Raw genomic sequence first — 13514 nt, forward strand, 5'->3', positions numbered from 1 at the left:
TATCCTATGAACCTTGCAGAACACTTAAAAAGAGCCATTGAAAGTCTTTTTCCATTGGATATTACATCCTTATTACTTACTCCCCTCTTCTCTAGATTGATTATATGTTCTTATTTTTGTCTCTCATTCATTCTTTGTATCTATCAATCTCATTTCTGATACTTCAGTGTTCTTCATTTGTGGCTCACTCAAGCTATAACAGTAGCCACCTTATAAAATAGAGCCATTGGGTCGCCTGGGTGGCGCAGTCGGTTAAGCGTCCGACTTCAACCAGGTCACGATCTCGCGGTCCGTGAGTTCGAGCCCCGCGTCAGGCTCTGGGCTGATGGCTCAGAGCCTGGAGCCTGTTTCCGATTCTGTGTGTCCCTCTCTCTCTGCCCCTCCCCCGTTCATGCTCTGTCTCTCTCTGTCCCAAAAATAAATAAACGTTGAAAAAATAAAATAAAATAGAGCCATTGACTAAAAGAGTAAATTATAAAGATACCAAATAAAATAGAGTATTGAAAAAATGCATTTCTTGGAGAGTTCACAAAGGAATAGATCTAAGTTTTATTTTTAAAAGGCTACATACACATACAGTGACAGAATTTTGAACTTTAAAGAGATAACCTAGAAATTGATTTTTTTTTTTTTTAATTTTTTTTTCCAACGTTTATTTATTTTTGGGACAGAGAGAGAGACAGAGCATGAACAGGGGAGGGGCAGAGAGAGAGGGAGACACAGAATCTGAAACAGGCTCCAGGCTCCGAGCCATCAGCCCAGAGCCTGACGTGGGGCTCGAACTCAGGGACCGCGAGATCGTGACCTGGCTGAAGTCGGACGCCCAACCGACTGCGCCACCCAGGCGCCCCTAGAAATTGATTTTTAAGTCTGATTTCCACCTGACAAGGAATACATAAGTACATTTTTTTTTTCTGTGAGGAAGAGAATTAATATTTACCATGCATCTTATAAGATAATTGTATGCTAGATATTTTATAGCCGTTGTTTTAATCCTCCAACTAATTCCATTAGGAAGATAGTATTATGCATATTATAAATATAGATAAATAGATAGAGATACTAAGATGCAAAGAGATTAACTTGCTAGTTACCCAGTTGGTAAGTGACAGTACTAGAATTCTGATTTGGGTATGGTGGTCTCTTAAAACTGACATTTCAAGTATTGATGAATGAAATTGTGTTGGTGGGGGGCTTATTTTAAGTTATATTATTAATTTCTTTTGCTCTTTTGATTCATAAGTAAGTTAACATATCCATAAGTTTTCTTTATTTTTCTTTTTAAAAGATTGCAGCATCCTATGGAAATGTTATCTCTGTGTTTGAACCAGTTAACCTACCGAAGCAAAAGAAAAATTTGGTCAGTAATTTGTCATTTTTCTTTTAGGAATTGAAATGTCTTGAGTATTCAAAGACTGTTTTTTAAGGGTGTAGAATCAGAGTGATCATCAAATAAATCAGTATAAATTATACCATAATTGTAGATACATGTTAAATGCCACTTCCATATTTAAAATATGTTTTAAATCTTGGATTGAAGTAGAATTAAACTAAATTGTGTTGATGAATTGCCTGAAAATACTTTTTTTCTTCTGATGTTTTTCTTTTATAATAAATATTTCAAGAGTCAATAACTTTAAGTTTGGCACTTCATTTATTGCTAGTGGCAAACACCATTATGTAGGTGGGGTGACTGTTTTGTTTTTGGTTTTTATTATCTACTTTTATATAGTTTCTCTGCTGTTTCTTGTGTATTTTGTTCTTAAAGTTATGTGTTTTAATTGCAGAGTCTTAACATATCTCCAGGGCTTATTTTTTTGCACTTACTATGTTTGTGTAATATAACTGTTAACAGGTCAGTAAATGTTTTTCTTTATAGAGAAACTGTATTCAGAAATAGTTCTGAAAGCTGGTTAAAACAATATTTCATAAGTACAAAGGTTATGTAGTAAATTTCTTGGGTGCTTGAATGCCCTAGATACAATAGACCAGCTTATTTTACCCATTTCCACTGAAGATTAAACTGGTGATTTAAGTCCTATGAAAGAGGATCACCAAAGTATGGTCTTACGAGCACTGCTTGCTTGCTTTCTCTGCTGCTTTCTAGCCAGTTGATCCTAAGCAAGTCAGTCTTAGGAGGCTCTTTGATCAATTCTGAAATTGGCTAATAGCGATTCATTCTTTGTGGGAATATTGTAATGATGACATGATGTCAGAAACTGTGCAGAAGTATGTTAAATGTAAAGAATTGAGGTGTTTTAATAATAGACATACCTTTATATATCTTTGAGTATTTTTCATTTCATTTTCACTTAGCTCCTTATATCTTACAAGTTCCCTCTGACTTAGTATGACAGCTGTTATTTCTTTTTTTATAAGTAAGACAACAGAGGCCCAAAGAAAATAAGTTAGTTAACCAGTGAAACAGCTGCTGAGCCACAGAACTAAGTAAAACTAGCTGTATTGATTCCTACGTGTGGACTTTCTTTTCCGTACCTTGTGTTAATGAAAAATATTTTCTTTAGGTTAACTGATACTCACTTTAAAACTTCCTGGAAGGAGAATCCACAGTTCTCCCCTGATTTATATTTGTGTTGTGTTACCAAATGAATCCACTATTAGAAGCCCTAATAACCTGTGAATTAGTAATTGAAAGTAGTAAAAATAAAAGGGATTGCTCTGCTCGGGATGATATATTTCAAGTAATATTCCATAAATATTTATTGAATGAAATAACTGACTTTAAAAAAATCAGTTATGTTAAAATACCTTTATCAGTAAGGGTAGAATCAGGAATTTTAGTTTTTGCCCATTTTCTCATGTACTGGTTATAATTGTTTAATATATTGTTAAAAAGTCAGTAAGAAGAAGTTGGTTTATTGGTAGGCAACCCTGACTGCAGAAAGGGTAAACAACAAAAACAAACAAACAAAAAACCTTGATGTGTAAGGGAAAAACTGGATCAAATAGAAAAATGGACTTTGGAAGGTACATAGAATCTGTAATTCCTGGGTATAGTCTAAGAGAATCTGTAGATCCTCATAAAAAAGATACTATTTCCTTTTCTTTGTGCATTCTGGAATATTCTTTTAAGGTGGTGGTTCTTCATGGGAAGACAACTTCAGAATCACTAGCTGGTCCATGTATCCATCCTGCCCTCAGGATTTCTAAATCTGTAGGTGTGGCGTTGTGCCTAGGCACTTCTGTGTCTGGTTCTAGAGAGGGTTCTGACGTGCACTATGATCAAAAGCCATTCCTGCAAGGCAGTGTTTCATAAAAGCATATTCTGCAGACCACCTGTATCAGAATCACCTGGGGCATTGATTTAAAGTACAGATTCCTCATTTTGGATTTTTTTGAGCCCAAACCTTTGGATGTGCATCTCAGAAATCTGAATTTTAAGTAAACATCTCAGGTTATTGTACTAAAGTATGAAAACCACTACATTAAAAGATTATTTGTGGGTCTCAATCTTTTTGAGGTTAGTGAAATCAACTTAGTAGGCCATAGCCTGAATTTAAAAGAAAATGAGGTAAAATAGAAGATGTTACCGTGCATCACAAGTAGTAAGGGGGTAAACTTAGATTGCATTTATGTCTGTTTGTGTTTTGGGCCCTATTGCAACATACATTTCTCAGTGACCTACAGGTAAAAAAGTTTGAAAAGTATTGCTTTCAGAAATGATAATGTCATAAATTATGTAATATAATGGAAGTGTTTCATTTCTTACTCTGAATTTTCACACATACCTTATGATCTCAGGTGAGGATGAAACATTAAAAGAGAAGGAAGCCTCAGATAGCACAGACAGAGACAAATTTAAAGTTAAACCTTTGTAACTATTATAATAATACGATAAACATTGTAATTTTAGAAGTCTGAGGTTAAAGAGAATGTTCTCCAACGTGGCATATAGTTACTGGTTGTTTATGCTGAAGACAAACTTTTTTGGACCTCCATGAATGGGTATTCATTCTCTCACTCTTCTCTTCCATTGCATATTTCTTATTCTTGACTGAATTGAACATTTTCTTCTCCTTCAAAATGACTGCATGGTCAATTGTACCTCAAAGAAAATGACTTCATGTGTTACTATGAATAATAAGTGATAATAATAAATGAATGTATATATTTGACAGAAAAATGCTGCCCATAATAGTTGGCTAAATGACTTCTTTTTTAATTTTAGGAATTATATAGTCAATGGCAGAAAAGTGGCCAATTTTTTCTGGAATCAATAGCACACAACATAACTTGGGATCCTGCAGGTAAGAACACAAGCAGGATTAACTGAAATGAAATAACAGTATCACTTGTTTGGGCTGTTTCCTTTATTACTTTCATGTATTTCAGTTCTACTCTGTGTGAGATTGTGTGGAGTAAAAAATAAGTAAAACATTATGTTCTTTTAGAGCTTATACTGAAATAAACACAAATACTGTAATAGTGTCTACTTATGGTAGGAATACCTGTTGATTTGGGAAGGAGACATTAATTCTGTCTGGAGAATCAAAGTTTGATTGAAGAGGAGCTTTTTGACCGGTCAGGAGGTAGATTTTTAGCTTTGAGAGTGGGGATAGATGAGAAGAGACAAAAAGAAGGGAATTCTAAGAAGAGGTCATGTGTGTATGTATCACTTACCTACTTCTGCATTAAAAAAAAAAAAAAAAGAAAAGAAAATCCCAAAGCAGTTTTTATCAGTCCATTGCCCAGAAAAAGAAAGCATTAGATACATTCTGTTAATAGGACTTTGAAGCTGGAGTGAGTCTGGTGATAAGGAGATGAGATTGCAACATATTGTGGAAGGTCTTTAAAGTCATGCGAAGGTATTTGAATTTAATTCTTTTTGACTGTCCAAAAAACTGTTACAGGTTTTTGAAGTGCCTCAAGACAAGCTAAGATTTATGGTTTTACCAGATTTATCTGGTAGCAGTAAGTTAGAAGGGTCAGAGTCTGGAGGAAGAGGGGGATAAATATAGTTACCTTTGCAAAGTATGGATTCACAGTAGTCTGAATGAGAAATAAGAATTTATTTCACTGTCTTTAATGTAATTGGTGCTTAATTAATGTTGAATGACTAATGCAAGGAATATGTAGATCTGAAATGCACTGGTGGTAGAATTGATATTACTTGGCAGTTGGATTTTAGATTCTTTTGAGAATATCTGTGCCCAGAAGAACAGTGATATGTAGGAGTTACAGATAGTGGAACATACATTTTGTTTGGACTTGTGGAATTTGACATGCTTGCATATCATGTAGCAATATCCAAAAGATAGACGTTTCTAGAATATAAGAAGTTCTTTTTGAAACAGAACTAAAAAATCATCAGTTTAGAGATAAGATAGTTTACATTTTAATATAGTAGTTGAAATGGCTGAGAAAAAATGTTTATTAGAAAACTTTGGAAATTAGGAGATAAGAGATTATCTTTGAGATACTTTTTTAAAATCATTGTTTTAAAATGTTTTTTTCTTATAAGGTTAGAGGATGGATGCTTACTAGCTGGTAATCTATGTGTATATGTTATACATACAGTGGAGAGAGATCAGACCTGGGTTCAAATTTGACATTTCATTTAGTACGGCACTTGGCGTATAACTCGATTGTTACTATAGTGAGACTTATGTCCCAGTTAATGCCTGTTGTTCTCATATGATAATAGTGTCACCTTCTACTCTAACAAAAGTTCCTATTTGCATGATACACTATATGGTTACTCTCTTATAGCCCTACAGTCTATTATAATTATTTGTTTACATGGTTTAAATTTTTGGTTAGATAGAGCTGAGACTATTTTATTTAGTATGTTTTTATCTTTAGGGGCCCATCATATATTAGGTTTTCAATAAATGTTCACATATTTGACTGTAAGTTTTGTTATCTTGAAAAAAAGTACTTAACAGATGAAGAATGGTTAACTCACTTAGAAATTAAGGTAATAACCTATTTCACAAGGTAGTTTTTTAATGATAAGGTATAGCAGTGTATCTGAAAGTACTTGTATAAGAGCCCTCTAAAAATATTGTTAGCAGGTAAACTAGCTACTTGAGGTGTCAGACTACTAACTTCAATAAAAACATTTAACAATTGAGTGAATTAAAAAAAATTTTTTTTAACGTTTTTATTTATTATTGACAGATAAAGAGCGTGAGCAGGGGAGGGGTAGAGAGAGGGGAGACACAGAATCTGAGGCAGGCTCCAGGCTTTGAGCTGTCAGCCCAGAGCTCAACGCGAGGCTTGAACTCACCAACTGTGAGATCATGACGTGAGCCAAAGTTGGTCACTTAACCAACTGAGCCACCCAGGCGCCCCTTGAGTGATATTTCTTAGTAATAACATTAATAGTTGCTTGGATATTCTGTACCATTGGTTTATCAATACTAATGCTTCAGAGGATAGTATTAATATTAAATTGCTCTAAAATCAGCATTAGAGAGTAGTATTAAAAGATAATTACTTGGGGCACCTGGGTGGCTCAGTCGGTTCAACTCTTGATTTTGGCTCAGGTCATGATGGGGGCTGGGCAGTCATGAGATGGGGCTCCATGTTGAGTGTGGAGCCTGCTTAAGATTCTCTCTCTCTCTCTCTCTCTCTCTCTCTCTCTCTCTCTCTCTCTCTTCCTCTTCCTGACCCTCTCGCCTGCTCTCTCTCTGTCTCTCTAAAAAATAAAGGAAAATAAAAGACAGTTACTTATTTTCCTAGCATACCTAATAGTGACTTGACAACAGCTCATGACCATTATCTCTTTAATTGTGATCAAATTATTTTTCTTTTTACAATTGAAAAGTTTAAAATTTAATGGTTTGGTTGAGAAACGGGTTATTGTAATAAATAATTGGGAACAATTAGTTTATTTTTGCAAGTGAACTTTATTTATAAACAGATTGTAAATATTTTAAGTGAAATATTAGCATTTTTGTTCTGACCAGTATTTACTTACTATTTGCTAGGTATTGGGATATAAAGAAATTTTTTCAGATACCATTACTAAACTGACTATAGTGCTTTTGTGTTTTCTCCAGATCCACTATTGCATCCAGCTTAAATCATGAGGTTTTCTGTTTAAGATTTTTTTTTTTTTGCCTTTTTCCTACTTTAATATTCATACCTCCACCCTTTGTGTTCAAAGCAATATACTGTATTATACATTAGCTATCTTTGTATCATTCCATAACTGGGATTAATTATTTTGTATTTTATATTAATTTCTTAATCCTTCATGGGATACGTTAATTTCTTTTTTTTTAGTATATGAAATTTATTGTCAAATTGGTTTCCATACAACACCCAGTGCTCATCCCAAAAGATGCCCTCTTCAATACCCATCACCTACCCTACCCTCCTCCCACCCCCCATCAACCCTCAGTTTGTTCTCAGTTTTTAAGAGTCTCTTATACTACCTTAATTTCAACTTCAGTTTATGTTTAAGAAAACTTGTAAAAACCAAACTCATACATAAATCAGGGGATTGGCAGTTGCCAGAGGCTGGAGTGAGGGGTGGTTACAATATGTGAAGGTGGTCACAAGGTGCAAGCTTGGAGTTATAAAATAAATTAAGTCCTGGGGATGTAATGTACAGCATGGTGACCTTAGTTAACACTACCATATTGTATATTTGAAAGTTGCTAAGAGAGTAGATTTTAAAAGTTCTTGCATCACAAGAAAGAAATTGTAACCAATGTATGGTGATGGATGTAGGCTCGATTTACTGTGGTGACCATTTTGCAGTATATGCAAATATCAGGTCATTCATTATGTTGTACACCTGAAATTAATACAGTGTTATTTTTTAGTTATAAATTAAAAAAAAAAAACTGGTGTCCATTGGTGAACTAAGCAGTGGAATAATAACTAAATTTTTTTCTTTTTTTTTTCAATATATGAAATTTATTGTCAAATTGGTTTCCATACAACACCCAGTGCTCATCCCAAAAGGTGCCCTCCTCAATACCCATTACCCACCCTCCCCTCCGTCCCAACCCCCATCAACCCTCAGTTTGTTCTCAGTTTTTAAGAGTCTCTTATGCTTTGGCTCTCTCCCACTCTAACCTCTTTTTTTTTTTTTTTCCTTCCCCTCCCCTCCCCCATGGAATCCTGTTAAGTTTCTCAGGATCCACATAAGAGTGAAAACATATGGTATCTGTCTTTCTCTGTGTGGCTTATTTCACTTAGCATCACACTCTCCAGTTCCATCCACGTTGCTACAAAGGGCCATATTTCGTTCTTTCTCATTGCCCTGTAGTACTCCATTGTGTATATAAACCACAAATTCTTTATCCATTCATCAGTTGATGGACATTTAGGCTCTTTCCATAATTTGGCTATTGTTGAGAGTGCTGCTATAAACATTGGGGTACAAGTGCCCCTATGCATCAGTACTCCTGTATCCCTTGGGTAAATTCCTAGCAGTGCTAATAATAACTAAATTTAAATGAAATTCCTTATTGGTGCTTTCTAAGCTGTTTGTGAGACCTTCCACCCCGTTGCTGCTATTTATTGAGCTTCTGCTAAGCCCACTAGCCTGTGCATCACGGTTATATGTACGATACTAGCCTGTGCCTCACAGTTATACATACAATACCATTACAGCCGATCTGTACACACTTCTGATTTTATAGATGAGAAGAAATTGAGGCTCAGAGTTTGCCCAAGATTAAATTCACATGACTAATTAAGTGACTTACTTTGGATGTAGACACAGGGATTTCTGGTCAACAGTCTGTTTTGTCACAAACCCACTTTCCTTGAAATAGAGTGATCTTTATGGGGAGACACAAATCCATAGTCCTTATTTGCTAAAGTGAATTCCTTATTTATTTTCAACTTTTCAATCACAGTTGTGTCTCTTCCTCTGTGTTCTTTGTTTGGATGACAGCAGTCTTCTGCTCAACTTCCCAAGTTGGGATTTTTCCTTGAAACCTTTTGTATCTCCTGTTTTTTAGTTGATGTCAAGCCTTGAAAATTCTGCTTTTGAAATGGCTTTCAAATCCTTGCTTCTTAGTTTAGTATTTGATTCAGATCCTCATGATTTCCTTTGTGTATTATTATCGTCAATTAACCAGGTTTCCCTGTGTGTTTTCTCTAATCTCATCCATCTCTAGACTTTTTTTTTTTTTTTTAAAGAATCTTTACTTTTGTGTACTGGAGCCTTTGAAAGCGTGGTGAAAATTAAGGATTATCTTTCTAGAAAAATGTACATACTTTACATATAACTTCTGCATATTGTCTCAGTGCAGGGAGGTTTACAAGGTTTACGAGGCCTCTTCAAGTCCATCTGTTGATATCTGCCCGTCCTACTTAGACCCCTTCTTCTAAAATACAGATCCACTTATGTAACCTCTCCACACTTAACACTCCCAACTAATTGTAACTAATTGTAACCAGATGCCTTATAAACTTCAAAAATGCTTTGGTCTCTGACCAGAATTTTTTCCAAGTCTTCTGTGCACCTTATTCTTTAACCATAAACCAGATTATAAATCATTCTTGGGAATATATTTGAACTTGCATGAATTCATGCCTCTCTTCACAGAATGTCTCTACCAGAATGTGAAATCGTCTTGAAAAAGGACAGTGTTCATTTGTCATTGTGTTCCCCGTCAGTGGCTAGCACAGTGCCTGGTACAAAGAAGATGCTCATTAAATGTTTTTTAAATGAAAGATTACATGATCTCTTCCCTATTTTCCCCAAACTGCTTCAACAGAATTAAAATACACCCTCACTCCCTCTCCCTGCAAATGTTTTGGTTATTTAACTTTTTTAGAAGTTGAGTTGTTTTTATAGTATTATATGAGACTCTTAACCATGTAACTTAACTCATTAATTAAATACCTAAATAATAAATGGTGAATAATGTATATATATTTTTAGGCAATCGTCTTTTAACTGGTTCTAGCTGTTTGCAACTGTGGTCCAATGCTAACTTGGAGAAGCCAACTGAAGATGAAAATCCAGATAAAACAGATCTTAATTTGGGGGACTGGAGATGCATTTGGCATTGCAAGTAAGCAATTAATAAGGGGATTAAAGTGATAAATCTGTTCATGTGGGTTTTGTTATAAATGCATTTTAGTTTCTGTGAAACTACACAACATTAAAAGTATTGATTTTTTTATTCTGCAACAGGTCTTTTCATAAATACAGAGGATTCACTATTTCCCATAGTGAATCTATAGATCCAGTTTTTTTTTTTTAATTATTGAATAAAACACCTATGGAGAAACATAGAAAATGTGTTAAGCCTGTATGATGATCATTAAATAGAAACTTGCTAAATTCTACCAAAGGAGACGGAGACGCTTTCCATGCTTTTGACTGGAAGTTTTCCTGTTGTGAAGAAGTATATTTTTCCCAAGTTGCTTTATGTATTGAATATAATCCTTGTCAAAATCCCATTGGAATTTCTACTTTTGAGCATAGTTCTAAACTTGTTTTAACAGGTTAAATATGGGAAAATCAGGAAAATTCTGTAAGAAGTAAAATAGTGAAGATAGCATAGAAAAATGAATTCTAAAGCTAGAGCTGGTCTAGCAGTTTGTTGTTGATGTAGGAACAGATTAGGGTCCAGAATTAGGCCCAATTACACATGGAGATTCAGTATATTAGGTGTCATTTTATATCAGTGGGTAAACTTGGTAACTCTGTGGAGAAGAAAATGAAATTATAGTATGTTTCATGCCTTACACCACAATAAGTGTCAAAAGAGGGAAACCTTGAATTTCTACACAATGAACTAAATACTAGAAGAAAATACAGGAGAATTTTTTTATCTTAGAATTACAGTGTCCATTATGGTAGCAGCTAGTGATATACCACTTTTGAGCACTCGAAATGTGGCTAGTCTGAATTGACTGTGCTGTAAGTATAAAATACACGCTGGATTTCAAGAACTTAGCACAAAGGAAAAAAATGTAAAATATCCAGTTAATTTTTTTTATTGATTACATGTTGAAATGATAGTAGTTTTAATATATTAACTTAAATAAAATAATTTCACCTGTTTCTTACTACTTTTTAAAATGTGGCTACTAGGAAATTTAACATTTGTTATTTATGTTCTGTCACTGTTGCAGGATAAATGCTGCTTTAGATGAGGGAAAGACTTTCTAGGTATAATACCAGAACTAGAAACTGAAAGGAAAGGAAAGGAAAAGATCAATATCTGTTGACCATATCAATAACAAAATTCTATAAAGCAAACAGACCACATGGAATATAAAAAGTTGAGGAAAGTATTTGCTATTTGGAGTTAATGCTTTTTTTAAAAAGAGGTCTTAAAAATTAATATCTCTGTAGTAAACAAAAATAGACAAGTGAAAAATTTTAAATGGTAGTACATATGAATAATAAGCAAATTAAGTAAGAGTTGATGGACTGCAAAATCTAGAAATGAGAAATATCCAGAAAGAAGAGGATGAATAATATCTACTATCAGTGAGTGTTTGGAGAACAGGTACTCTTAAATCCTCTTTAAGGGAGTGCATTGGTATTTTTCTAAAGAGCAATTTGGAAGTATGAATCAACAGGCTTAATTTTTATACCCTGAGATAGTAACTCCACATTTCATTCATTCATGCAGCAATTATTTGCTGAGTGTTTATCATGTTTGAGGCAGTGGTAGAAGTGCTTGGAATATAGATAGCAGTGACCAGGTAGGGACTGAGACTACCAACCAGTAAACCAGTATGACAGAATGTTAAGTGGCATTCTTCCTGCGTCCGTTTTATATGAAACAGGAAGAGAACTATATGAGATACCAAATAGAGAGTAAGGCAGACCTGGTATATAGAGTTTAGAAAGATTTCAGGAGAGTTGGTTCCATATATTTTGTACCCTTCGGCTAGATTGTGAGTTTTAAAAAGGCTTAACATGGAGAGGGAGTAGGACTTTGCAAAGAAAATTCTTTAGAGACAGTTGTCTTTGCTCTGGAGTCTTCCATGTAAAGTTGGGGAGAGGGGAGCAGCAAAGTGTTATATTGCCTTCTCAGGGCTTCCATGGGTTGAACTGAGAATTTGAAATGTGTTTTGTGCTTTTGGTAGAGGGGAAGAATCTTAAGTTAATTCAAGATTAGAGTCTAGACATACTATGTATTTGGGATGGTTATTTAATTAAGCAGAAAAGCCATGGGACTCAGGTTTCAATTTAGGAGAAGCTGATGATTACACTGACTGGAACACATTTAAACATTGAGCTTGATCACATTTCTTTTGTGCTGTGTTTAAAACCCGTTATACACGTTAGATGAAGATCAGTAGTATGATAGAGAAAACTAAGGTAAAAGGAAGAAGAGTAGAGGTGACTTTTGAGTGTAGACCTGAAGGAAATGAGGGAGCAAGGTGTGTGGGGATATCTCTGGGAGAAGAATCTTGGAGGCAGAGTGAACATTCACTGCAGACTTTGGTAGAAGTGTGCTTAGCTTGTGGCTGGAATAAAGTGAACAAGGTCAGGGAGTTTGCTTAGAGGTCATTGTGAGGGTTTGCCTTTTGTGCTGAGTTGGGAAGCTCTTGAGAATTTTGAGCAGAGGGAGCACTGAGAACTGATTCCTTTTTAAAAGGGACTGCCTTAGCTTTTTTGAGAAGACCTGGACAGAGGTCACACTCCTGGAGATGATTGCAATGGAGATCAGGCACTTTTAATGATTTGTTTTAAGAATATCTTTAGAATTAGCCAGATCCATAGAAATGTGTATACAAGGATGTTCATTGCACCACTTATTTTGTAGCAGCAGAAATGAGAAAACGGTGGTGAAAAATTATTTTAAGGCAGTGCATATATACGTAATAGAATAACATAGCCAGTAAAATAATGCAGATCTATACACATTGATATGCAAACGTGTTCTTTACATACTTTAAAATAGATAAATGTTACAAAGCAAATTGTAATGTAATATGACCTCACTCTCCATCCTCTTCTCCCCTATATCCTCCCAAAGAAAGTAGACAGAGGAGGAGGGTGGAGAGATGGGTCTAGAAGTCTGTGCATTAGAATGTTAGCAGTGGTTTTGCCTGGGAATGGGTGTCGTGGCGAAATTGTAGATGATTTCATTTTCTTCTTTTCATATATATGTAGCAATACTTTCTGTTATGTAGCTATTACATTTAAGATTAAGAAAAAAGTTACTTTAATTTGGAAGGAAGTGTGACAGAATTCCTCTTTGGCCTGTTTTACAAATAAATTTGAGGTGAATCTAAGCACAAAATTGGGTAAAGAAAAGGAAGGCAATGACAGTGAGGGTTGTCTTGAGATCAGCATAAGTGTGTAGCCAGAAGGGAAGGCAATGACATGAAATGAGCCAAAGTTCATCAGAGAAGAAAAGGCAAGTGTGCACCAAGTGCATAGGCGAAGCTGGCAGGCTTCCCTCATGCGTGCAAGTCCCCCAGTAACCCACACGTAATCTTCAATGAGGTAAATGCCACCTTAAGGGAGATTTCATTTCAAAATACTGATTTATTGTCCATTAAAATATATGATAGACTATGAGAAAGAGAAATTGAAATTTTTCAACTTG

General features: G+C 35.0%; 1 protein-coding gene across 4 annotated transcripts in view; it reads left to right on the forward strand.

Annotated features, from left to right (window-relative positions):
- The window catches only part of DMXL1 (Dmx like 1), a 137288-nt gene that overhangs the window by 21945 nt on the left and 101829 nt on the right, over positions 1–13514 (forward strand). For all 4 annotated transcript variants that reach the window (XM_047858920.1, XM_047858924.1, XM_047858932.1 and 1 more), the window contains exons 3-5: positions 1289–1360; positions 4190–4268; positions 9875–10007. In XM_047858920.1, coding sequence (XP_047714876.1) covers positions 1289–1360; positions 4190–4268; positions 9875–10007 — 284 coding nt within the window. The remainder of the gene's footprint in view (positions 1–1288; positions 1361–4189; positions 4269–9874; positions 10008–13514) is intronic.

The sequence above is a fragment of the Prionailurus viverrinus genome, chromosome A1, assembly GCF_022837055.1.
Source record: "Prionailurus viverrinus isolate Anna chromosome A1, UM_Priviv_1.0, whole genome shotgun sequence".
Lineage (NCBI taxonomy): Eukaryota > Metazoa > Chordata > Mammalia > Carnivora > Felidae > Prionailurus > Prionailurus viverrinus.